The 12,505-nt window shown below is 33.6% G+C and overlaps 1 protein-coding gene across 9 annotated transcripts in view; it reads left to right on the forward strand.

Moving 5' to 3' along the window:
• Dach2 (dachshund family transcription factor 2) overlaps positions 1-12,505 on the forward strand; it is a 565,808-nt gene that overhangs the window by 537,301 nt on the left and 16,002 nt on the right. For 5 of the 9 annotated variants that reach the window (XM_039100249.2, XM_039100247.2, XM_063280377.1 and 2 more), the window contains 3 exons: positions 7,591-7,739; positions 7,865-8,012; positions 10,725-10,871. In XM_039100249.2, coding sequence (XP_038956177.2) covers positions 7,591-7,739; positions 7,865-8,012; positions 10,725-10,871 — 444 coding nt within the window. Of the gene's footprint in view, positions 1-7,590; positions 7,770-7,864; positions 8,013-10,724; positions 10,872-12,505 lie in introns of all 9 variants that reach the window. The other 4 variants (XM_063280376.1, XM_063280379.1, XM_063280378.1 and 1 more) reach the window with 1 other exon arrangement.

Raw genomic sequence — 12,505 nt, forward strand, 5'->3', positions numbered from 1 at the left:
TTACTGAATGATCATTTATTTAATAAAAAATGTTTTCCTTTATTTATATATCCCTACTTTAGTGTTCAATTTTATAATGTTGTGCTACAAATGAGTTCATTTTATATTTATTATATAATTAACATAGATTCTCTAAGTGTATACTAATGTGTGTCTTTTTAATTTTGCACAATTTCTGGAAGCATTGAACTCAAAATTCATTATCATTTTATTTATATAGTCAAGCCTAAAACACAGATAGTTAAAAAGAAAATTGTGTATGGGAAATATGAATCACTGTTTTAAATTTAATTTTGTTATTTTTAAATTATTTGTATATGTGTCTTTGTGGTTTCTTAAAAACTGGGCATTTTTCCCTAATTGAGGAAATGACTGAACATCTCTGGTAGAGATGCAAAATAAGAAACCTGTTTTACAACCATCATAGGCAGACAGATTGCTGAACTCCCACTAAGGCTAAAAGTAAGTCTAGATTGCAGACCTAGGCCATTTTACACCTAAGCAAAAATGGCACAACAATTTTACTGGGAAGGTCAATTAACTGACCGAAGTACTTATCCTGCTCATCATCTATCCTAAATATGTTTCTTAAAGTGATTATTTGTACCTTACCTTCAGTCTAATTCTGCCTCAGATTTTCCAATTTTTGATGTAGGTCATTATATTTTTGCTTCTCCACCCATGAAATAGCCTCCTCTTTGCAATGTTTTACACATGGCAGACATTCTTGTTTTTTCTGAAAAAGGAACTTATATATCTTTAACATGCAGGTTTCTTGATTATATAAATATGTGTGTCTTTCCTGAAGCTGCAGTTCTATTCCCAGCCTTTACTTGAAACTGCTTTATGTTCTGTAACTCATGTTTTTTGTAGGCTTTATAAAATCTATAGGTATTTGAAAATAAATTTTCAGGTATTTCTTATTTATGACGTAATAACACACAATCTAAGAAACAATGAAAGAGTACATTTGTGGGCCAGAAAAATGTTTTACATCATATTATGTTTGGTTTTTTATTCAAAGAGAGAAATATGTTGTATAAGTTCAATGTATGTAAAGCATTCCAATATTTTTTGAAAGCTCTTTTTCACTATAGTCACATAATAATTGTCTTTTGGGACGAGAACAATATTAGACCAAAAGCACTTCATGTCCATCCATTCTACCTTCCTCCTTCCACATATCTGCAAAGAACTTTTAAACATATATTTATATACAAATGTTTTTGTGAGTGGGCTTGAACTGATGATGGCTTTATGATAACCAGTGCACATATTCGTAATAAGAAGGAAGCAGTACAGTAATGAATATACATACCAAGGGAGGCCATGGTCATGATACTATAAAAGAACAATAGTAATTAATAGTAATAAATAAAAGTTACAGGAGTTCTGATCTCATAGACACCACATTTTGGTGTGATTATATAAAACTCACATATATTCACACTATGGTAAGTTACAACTAATGGTACCAGAAGAAATTTATTAAGTGGATGATGATAAGCAAGTATTTTGCAATGTTAAATAAAGCATCAACAATACCTTAACATGTAAGGCAATGTTGATCAAAGAAGGAAGGCTACTACCATAAATTAAATGCATAATCATCTCCAAACCTAATTTGTAAAGGACTTTTTAGTGCTACATCATCAATTTGACTTTTTTGTATTAAGATTATTAGATTATTAGACTTTAGTTGATATTTCAAGAAGAAAAGAAAATATATGTAACTCCCATTCATTGAATTTTCCCTGTATAATTCTAGAAGATTGATTCAATCAGTATTGATGTTTGGCCACATAATTCTTGATTATTAGTTTAATTTTCATATAAAGAAATAGCTTTTCTTCTGGTTTTCTCATCATATTGAATTTTATCCATTCTCCCTCTTAAATAATACCTGGTTTGGGATGGAGTTTGTAGATATGAAAGTGTTGTCCACTATGCTTTATGGGTCACTTCTCAGTATCCTTGGGCTCTATGACTAGATGACAATAGTAGGCTCCTGTCTTCTCCACTTTCTTGTCTCCAAGTAATTGTTGCCAGATATCTTCTGGGATGCAAAATGGCCCTAGTTAAGGACCACTGAACTGTGCATGCTCAACCATTCATGATGGAAGATGAAACAAAGGCAGTCTCAGACAGTTATAATCTAGAAAAGTTTATTTGTAGATAGGATATGAGACAAATTGTAGATCTGAAGATGGCCAAATGTCTTCTTATATTCTCCTCTACTACTTTTGGAAATAGTCAATGGTTATTCCTTTGCTTAAAATAATTTACATTTCATTTATTTAGACTCAAGCATTGGTCAAAATATTATAAACAGGAGTTCATTAGCCTGTAGAACAATTATAATAGGCAGCAATACAGTCAAGGTGACAGACACACAAAGTTTCCTACAGTCTTTTACCTTCTAAGGGTGAGGTTCAACTCCATATGGTTTGCAACTCTAGATCACATTAGTTCCCCAGTCTTTTTATCTTCAATATGTACTTTTTCCTATCTCAGCATGTAACACATTAACATTTAGAATTGTATGTTTAAAATTTTTACCTGACATAGTTATCATACATATTCAGAGTATACAGTAGGATATTTTAAAATTCCTACAATCGTAAGAGTCAATTTAGGATGAATAGTATTTTAAAATCTCTGGATGGTTTTATTCTAAATTATTTAGTGAATGAAGGAAAAAAAACTGCTTGCCCTCTGAAATTTGAATTTTGGGTAAAAAAACTAATCAGGGCTTTAGTAAACAGGTATTCCACAGAACATTTTTGGACATATCTATTTTAAAATTATATTACGTGAAAATCTTATTTTATAAGAAACCTTGCAGTGCATGATCTCACAACTCTGATAAGGAAGAGTAGGAGGAGGAGGATAAAGATAGCTGTATTTTGACCACTTAGCTCAATGTTTTATAATCCCAACATGCACAAGGAACATTTTCATGTTTTCACACTAATTATTCTGAAACATAATTCTAAGGAAAAAATTGGGAATACTTTTCAAGTAGTACAGGCACGGATATTCTCATGTTTGCCTCACATTACCAATCTCTCCTCTCCCCCTACCCTCTTTTCTTCATGACAGTTATTTCCTAGTTCATACTCAATTTTCATTGTGTAACATACATTCTTTTCGTTCCAAAATAATGTTAGCTCTTTAGTGAAAAAGACTGAATGTCATAATTCTTTTTTTCTGATACTTACATTAGGCATAATTCTTGGTATGTTGCTTTATTTGCAAGAGGGTTTACTTCTAATTCCTTGTTTGGAAGGGCCATTTTCTGTTCTAAGGCTTTAAAGCATACCGGGTTTACACATACTTGGTTTGTACAGTTATTACGTCTTTGTTCGAAGGATCTAAGCATACCGGGTTTACACATACTTTGCTTGTACAGTTATTACGTCTCTGTTGCAGGGATTGCTGGCCCTTCGTTCCTTTGCCTCTGGCTTCCTGTTTTCACTTGTCTGAAATGTTTTATTTGCTCTACATAAGAAATGTCACAATTTGGAGATCAATTCTTTCTTCCACATCCGATAATGGCAACACTTGAGTCATTGTTCATCTGAGACTATGAATGCTGCTTTATATTCATGCAGATCACATCATTACACAGCAGTTGGTCATTTTGTTGTTGTTATTGTTCTTCAGTTTGGAAAAGGGAAGCAGGTGTCTTGCTTGTGCTGATTGTAACACTAATGATATCGACAAAGGAGAGTCCCAAGGGCCAGCTGTATTTAGGGAGAAACTCTCAAATCAAATAATGGAGTGTAATTTATTTGTTAAAGAATAAAAGTGATGACCTGGTAGGTATCTGCATTTTTCCAGTGCTGAGTGAGTCAGCTGCGTTCAGTTTCTATTCCTGTGTCACAATTCTCAAATCCCAGAGGAAAGGCTTAACTCCATGAAAGACAGAGAGAATAAACATTGCTGTCATATAAAACAGCTGTAGCAGCCTTGACTTTAATTTTCAAAGGGACATTTCCATTCGGAGCATTTACTATATATTTCTTTTTATTCTACAAATAACTTGCTTGTCAACTTTTACATCTATTCATCTGGGCTCTAAAGAAGAAATTAAAATAAAGAGCTTGTCCTCTAAGGTGATTCCCAAGTGCTATTTCAAAGTATTGCAGATTTAACAAACAGGCTCAATAAAAGCAGCCTCTACTTTGCTTCAATAAATGGAGAGTTTGCCCATGTCCTTGACGAGAAACTGTTGTCCTGTCTTTATGCTTTCAGTTTATACCACTTTGTTATGTGTGCTGATAAAGGATTTTTTCTTTTTAATCTATACATTTTGAAGGCAGTCCTTTTAAATGAAAACACTCACTCCCAACCCTTTCTAGGATTTACAAGAAGAGATGATTTTAAGTGCTATTCTATGTTTCCAGCACTTATCTGTTTTTAATTTCATTGCCATTAGGTTTACTCAAGCTTACTTAGTAAATTTCTCTACAACCCTGTATTTATCCAAACTCTGAGCAAAATGTAGATGCCATTCAGATGTTAAGGATTATTATATTTCTGAAATCAACACACAATGCATTTCTTAATCATTCTTCTAGCATATGATTGAATTTAAAAAAATCACAAAAAAATAGTTTGACAGTTTTCGCTCACATATACTAAAACATAATATACTTCTACTAGATTTGGGCTATTACAGACCGTAACATGCATTGTGACCTTGATCTGAAAAGCATGTTTTGTTAGCACAGAAACTTAATCATAAGAAGCCATAAGTAGAATCCTTCTTCTTTACTGCCCTTTTTCTAGGACCAGAAAATTTATTGCTTGTGCGACAGGTAGGATATGAACAATGGTCCAAATAGAGTCCAGGGTTATCTCATCTGTGTGAAAACTGCTGCTGAAAATCGATGTGACCTCTGCTACACTGTCATCCCAGTTCCCACCCTCTGTGTCCTATTTGTCTTTTGGTAGAAGCTTAGATCTGTGTGCTGTCTCTATGTGTCTCTCTTGGGCCAGATTATCAAAATGAATCATTGCCTGCATACCTCTTATATTTCTATTTATTTTCCTGGAGTTGACTAGGTCTGATGAAATATGATTCTTTTTGCATTTGATCTTCACTGCAGCAAGCAGCACCTAATTCAGCTGTGTCTATCTCTTTAAAGAAGAGTAATACTATTCTGAAACTTCAATCTACTGTACAGTAACATTACAAACTATAGACCACACAACCTGTCTTCATAATCAATAGCAATTTTCCTTTCAGCCAATTTAATGGTATTTCTTTCATCTTCAAATAGACTTCTTGTGATTTTAACATATTTATAATTTTGTTTTATGCATGCTGAATATATTGCTTTCCCTTTCAGAAAGGTCTCTCAGATACTCACTCCTGAAGTTATCAGTTTGCATTGAGTGATATATGACAAGAAATCCATTAATTGTAAATTCTATAACAAAAATATTTGTTCGTGGAATATTATGTTGTCTCAATCAGCAAGAAGTCAAATGTTTTGTTCATAGCAATTGATTCTGAAAAAAATGAATCTGGCATAAATAAATTGTACTTTGATTTATAATCATTAATGAAGATGTAGCACTTCTCTAATTGCTGTACATATTGTATGATGTTTTTCCTTTCATTGTGCCTACATGGAGAAGATGAATATATAGTTACAAAGAAAAGCATTTCTTACCTAGTTATGAAGTTTTTTTTAAATCATTAGTGATGTTTGCTGAGCCAGGCTTCATGGTTTGGGCATTTTATTTTTATTAGACATTATTTGAAATGAAATTTTGTTTATGAAAGAAACTTACATAATTCATAATTTGCTGATTACTACCTGAATAATTGTTTACAAGTTTCATACCTACCATTAGAGAATGGGAAAGACTAGGAAGGGAGAGAGGAAGAGAAGGAAAGAAGTAGGACAGATAGAGGGGAGGGAAAGATTGAGATTCAGATAAGCACTTTAAGTTAGTTGGGCATGTTGGTGCATGCCTACAGTCATACAAGCCTTCAACACTGATGAGACTAAACTAGGAAGACAACATATCAGAGAGCATTCTGAGTTACATAGCCAAACTCTGTATCAAAAATCTGTAAAGAGATTTAGGTTAATTTTAATGATTCATGTCAAATAATTAAATGCTATGGGAGGACAACCAAAAGGTTCTGTAGAAAATATACAGTAGACGAGATGGCTCAGTGGTTAAAAGCACTGACTCCTCCTGAGTTCCCAGCAACCACCTGTAATGGGAACCAATGTCCTCTTCCGGTGTGTCTGAAGAAAACTATAGTGTGCTCATATAGATAAAAAATAGATAAAAAATTTTGAAAAAGAAAAAGAAAATATGCAACATGTAACTATGATCAAAATGATCCTCTTAGTGCTTTTTCTTAAAGATAATCTCTGGGAAAATAAAATTTATAACTGTCTGTCAAAAACAGTATTAATAACAGTTTTGGTTATTGAAATATTTAAGCCTGTTTTTATATTAAAATTAAAATAATTTAAAACTTTACTATTTTTATTTTCATGTTATATTTTCATAACCTTGAGGAATGTTTTTGAATTTTAATATATCTAGTTATAGTTGATTTTTATATACATTGAAAAAAGATTATTCTCCCATATAGTACATCCTGACCGTAGATAGTTTCCCCTTCCTCCACTCATCCCTGTTCTTCCCCATCTCCCTTACTTCCCCAGATCCTCTTTCCCTCAGTTTCCTCTTCAGAAAAGAGCAGGACTCCAAGAGATGACAGTTAAATATAACTTTTAAGTTCTGTTATTACATTACTGAAATTCGGAAACTACAATGCATAGATTAACTGACTGTTATGAGTCACCTATGTATGAATACTAAAATATTAGTAGAGTTTATTTGCATCACAAGATTATCTCCCTAGAAAATTTTACTTATCATATAAAGTGTCCCATTCCCAGATATAGAATAAACTATTACATAGTTTATGCAAATCTCAAAGCAGATTGTTACTCTATACACACACACACACACACACACACACACACACACACACACACTCAACCTCACACACCAAATAATCTTCCAAATTGAAATTAACACTGAAAATGCCCAAATACTGAGCAAGTAGATAATAGCTAAATAAAAGTTAGTATATTCCCTCAAAGAAGTCTTACCAGGGAAAAAAGGCAAAGATGCATTTTGAGATTTGAGATTGATGACTATCTACAAATATTTATGAAGAATATGTAGAGAAATGTAGGTGTTCTGAAATGCATTTGTTTTCATGGTTAAAAAATTATGCAAAATTATTTAAAACTAACATTATATTTAATATATTAATTTTATTTTATGTAAATTATACATAAATGAAGGCATCAAAAATAATGCCAATGAACAGGTAAGATTCTTGAGAGAGATATCTGAAAGATTAGATATCAACATATACACCTGTTGGTTGCAATCTGATTCTTTAATTTATAGATGTGGCATCATTTGAATACCCATGAGAGTTTAAGAAGAAAAATGTTATATATGTCTGTTACAAATGACTTGATGAAACATTTAAGTTGTTAATTCATGAACCTTATGACATGAATCTTATCTTTACAGAAGAAGTACCAGCTCAAATCCCAATGATGAAGTCACCCTTGGACAAGATCCAGTTGGCTCCTGGACAGGCATTGCCCCCTGGATTCCCTGGACCATTCATTTTTGCTGATAGTTTGTCCTCTGTGGAGACTCTGTTGACCAACATTCAGGTCAACAATATTTCTATAAACAAAATAAATGTAATACAAGACATTAGCACCTACATATATTATTTCCTATTTGAGAATTTAAAACAGATAAGATGAACTGGGTGTCATTTGCTGTACTTTGACAGGGTCTACTAAAAGTGGCTTTGGATAATGCTCGCATCCAGGAGAAGCAGATTCAGCAAGAAAAGAAGGAACTACGAATAGAGCTCTACAGAGAAAGAGAAATTAGAGAAAACCTGGAGAGACAACTTGCAGTTGAGCTTCAAAGCAGAAGTAAGTTGAACAAGTTCAATTAAATTGTGAATATTATGTTGCAAGTAATTTTCTTGCTAACATAAAAACTTCCAGGGATAGCATATAACTGCTAAAAATGAGTAGCAAAGTAAAAACAACTAGTAATGACTGAGTCACATAGTAGTAACAAAGCTTTTCCCTAAGAGATAATGGATAAAATTTGTATTTTGATCCAGTTACAGATTTGAAAACATACATTTTATGGCCCTCTCATATTCTAATAATATGTATATGGGTACAGATATTGTCACTTGGTTTTACATAAAAAAAATATTTACTTTTGCCAAGGCAGACAGGTATATTTTGGAATTATAAAACAAATAAAACTTAGTTTCTCTGCTTGAGGGATTTACAAACAAAACTAGAAAATTTTGAAACAAAACCTTTTTTCCTTTTTTTTTCTTCTTTTTTTCGGAGCTGGGGACCAAACCCAGGGCCTTGCGCTCGGTAGGCAAGTGCTCTACCACTGAGCTAAATCCCCAACCCCTCCTTTTTTTATTGGATGTATTTCTTTACTTACATTTCAAATGTTATTCCCTTTCCTGGTTTCCTATCCATAAACTCCCATCCCCTCTCCCTACCCCATATGGGTATCCCCCATCCATTCTCCTTACTACCCCCATATTCCCTTTGTACTGGGGGTCCAACCTTGGCAAGACCAAGGGCTTCCCTTTCTACTGGTGTCCCAACAAGTCTATTCTCTGCTACATAAGCAGTTGGAGCCTTGGGTCAGTCCATGTATAGTCTTTGGGTAGTGGTTTAGTTCCTGGGAGCTCTGGTTGGTTGGCATTGTTGCTTTTATGGGGTTGCAAGCTCCTTCAACTTTTTCAGTACTTCCTCTGATTCCCCCCCCCCGAAGGGGGTCCAATTCTCAGTTCAGTGGTTTGCTGTCGCATCAACTTCTTTTTTTGAGCATATAACTACAACATTTCTCTAAAGCCTCCCATATTTAACTCTCCTAACTTTTCTTCTAATACATGGGCTCTTTCTTCCCTAATTGTTATCATATACATATGAATATTGGTGTATCCATATATATTCCTAAATATAACCTTCCAGTCCATATCCTGTTACTTGTTGGTATGATTTTTTAAGGCACTGAACAACAAAATTTATGTGCTCTTCCATGGGAAGACTATCTCTTCACTTTCATCTTTTTAAATTTCATACTTATTTGAAGTCTTGAAAGTTTTTCCCCAATCCGCTTCATCATATCCACTCATATTGTCTTCATTCAGGTAATGTTTAGGCAGCTATATTGCTGTGACTTTAAGGGTGCAGCTTCTTATATTACTTTGAGACACAGTCTCAGAACAAATCCCTGCTCCTCTGATTAAGATTGATGGGAGACTGTGAGCAAGAAAATGATTCCAAATGGATTGCTTGCTCTCATACAAAGAGTATCAATGCAGATTAAGTTATCATATGAGAACTTTATGGAGACAAAAAGTGAGAAATTAAAAAAACACTGAATTGTTCAAAATTGAATTATTTTTAACAGTGTAAATTCAAGTGTGTACAGTGTAGTATATAAACTGGACTAGTTCTCTAGAACACCACACAAAACTTTCAAATATGCTTTTATAAATAATTCCTTATTGCGACTGCCCCCTGAAAGACCCAACAAGCAGCTGAAAAAGTCAGATGCAGATGTGTGCACCCAACCAATGAACAGAAGCTGCTGACTCCTGTGGTTGAATTAGGGAAAAGCTGGAGGAAGCTGAGGAGGAGGGCAACCCTGTAGGGGGACCAGCAGTCTCAATTAACGTGGACCTCTGAGATCTCTCAGACACTGAATCACCAACCAAGCAGCATACACCAGCTGATATGATGTCTCCAACACCCATACAGCAGAGGATTACTGGGTCTGAAAGTCCAGTTTATATACTATACTGTGCACACTTGAATTTACACTTTTAAAAATAATTCAATTTTGAACAATTCAGTGTATTCAGTCAGAGAAGATGCAAGAGACTAGAGACCCCAGGAAGTTTAGTAGTCTGGTGGGGTGGGTGGGGTGGGGACATCCTCATGGAGATGGGGGAGGGGGAAGGTATGGAATGTGGAATAGTCTGAGGATGGACCAGGACGGGAATAAAATCTTTAGTGTATAAACAAACAAACAAACAAACAAATTCCCACATCCTTACATTTACCAGAAAACACTAAACAGCAACAAAATACATAATGCTATTTTCAGTTTCTTTCTAGTCCCTCATTCCCCTTCTTATGGAGGAATCACAAAGTCTAAAATAAATAGTCAGGTTGAAGAATGAAAGCAGTGGTACAAATCAGAGAGAAAATCCAGAATCTGCACACTTCACCGAAAACCAAAGGATGCCTCCAGTTCAGTAAAAACCACTAACACATTCATTCTAAGTATTAAGCCATAACATGAAATTTGCCTTGGAAGATTTTTCTATAGTTTTTGGAATCATTTGTTGAGATCAAATACAATTGTATTAGAGAGCATACATTTTAGAAATATGAAAGTGAAAAAAAAACAAAAACAAAAACAAAAACGTTATTCGCCTACAATCAACAAAACACCAAATGAATGAGAGCTGAGACCACAAGAAGCTAATCATAGGTGAACTGATACATGTATGGCTTGTCAGCTCCATGACTCATTAAACTCAGCAGTAGTAATGTATTAAGCATATATTTGCAAACTACTTCTCTGTGGTTTAGGTACAATGCAAAAGCGGCTGAAAAAGGAGAAAAAAGCTAAGAGAAAACTTCAGGAAGCTTTGGAATTTGAATCAAAGCGCCGAGAGCAAGTGGAGCAGGCACTTAAACAAGCTACATCTGGTGACAGCGGTCTGAGGATGTTGAAAGGTAATATCTAATCGATTAGGACTTTTCATTTGTGAAGTCAAAATATGAAAACCTGAAGTAAGAGAGAGAAGCAGAGAGGTTTTGTCAAGGAATATATTTTTTGGTCAAATATTTTAAGTCATGAACCAAACAAAAATAGCCTTTTCTCTGAGATATAGAAAAATAATTCTCGGTTTGAAAAGTTATTCTAAGTAAATTCTTTAGGAGTCTATATAAAGGGGTGCATGGATGAAATAATTCAAAGGTTTTCTAGTTTTATTTTAAGCTCATAATCACCTAAGATTTCTGAGGTTGATTTAGTCACAATGTGAATTTTCAAGTAACCCCTCCCAGCACAACCTGTTTCCAACATAATCACTAGCTTGTGTAAATTATCTGAGCACAAGCATGACACATTTGTTCCTCCATTCATATAAAACTACAAATCACCAGGTGCATAATGGTTTTACTTGCACTTGTCAAAAACCAGTATCACTTTCTACCATATCTTATGAGGGAAATAGATTATAATGTGAGTAGCTTCAGTTTTCTTAATTGTATCCATCATATTTTTGTAGATGTTTTGTTTTCTTATTTTATATAGTCAGTTATTTTCCTAGGATGCATCTTTATGTTATCAAATGATAAAAAACGCATATACCATATAACTGGAAATATATTCTTTTTTGAATTTTAAATGAACATTTATTAGAAATGTTGGAGAATTTAACTGTTTCACAATGATTTTATATGAAAAATTGTAGTTCCAGGGAATTATGTCAAGTTCTTTTCCTCAGTATAATTTCCAGTAATTAGTCTGTATCCCTGAGAAGTGTTGTATCATAAATTAAAAATTAGAGTAACAAACAGCAAAATGATGAATGATTAATTCTATTATAAACAACTAAACAATAAATAAGCATTCTCCTGAGAAGGGGTAAAGAGTTTGCATTTCTGCTTGTGGCAGGAGCCAACCCACATTCTTCCCTGACAGTTTCTTAATGACACAAGGGAAATGCAAAAGCCACAGTGGAAGAGGAAACACTATGAAAAGTTTTTAGTATAAACTTTTCACCTCATGGAAAAACTTGAGCAAAGCATGTTAGTTAGACCCATAATATAGCTTCCCTTCTCACTGTCTCTTGGTTCACATCTTCATTTCATGTCTCAAACACATGCTAATTAATGAAGACATATTCTTAACTGTATAATTTACTTATAGTATATAAACTTCCTTTTTACATTAACAATAGAAATTCTAAAAGAAAAGAAATAGTGAGGAAAATTTAATAAACTAAAAGTACTTATGTGCTTAGAAATGTGTGTGTATGTGATGTATATGGGTGTACATACACAAACAAACATAACACAAACACTCACATAATATACCAACAATTAATCAAAAAGAAACTGAATTCAAGGACTTAAAGAGAGGTCATAAGGGAGAGCTTGGAAGAACAAATGGGGAGGGGTCAGAGATTTAATTATATTATAATTTCAAGAATAAAAGAAATAATTTAGAGAGTGAGAGATGTTTGCAGATCAGAAAAATAAAATTCTGCTCAGAATCTTGTGTTGTGTGTAATATCAAAATATGGGCAAATTTTCTTTAGATAGAAACAGGAAAACACAGAATTGTACCTTAATTCAGAATG

The sequence above is a fragment of the Rattus norvegicus genome, chromosome X (genome assembly GCF_036323735.1).
Source record: "Rattus norvegicus strain BN/NHsdMcwi chromosome X, GRCr8, whole genome shotgun sequence".
NCBI lineage: Eukaryota > Metazoa > Chordata > Mammalia > Rodentia > Muridae > Rattus > Rattus norvegicus.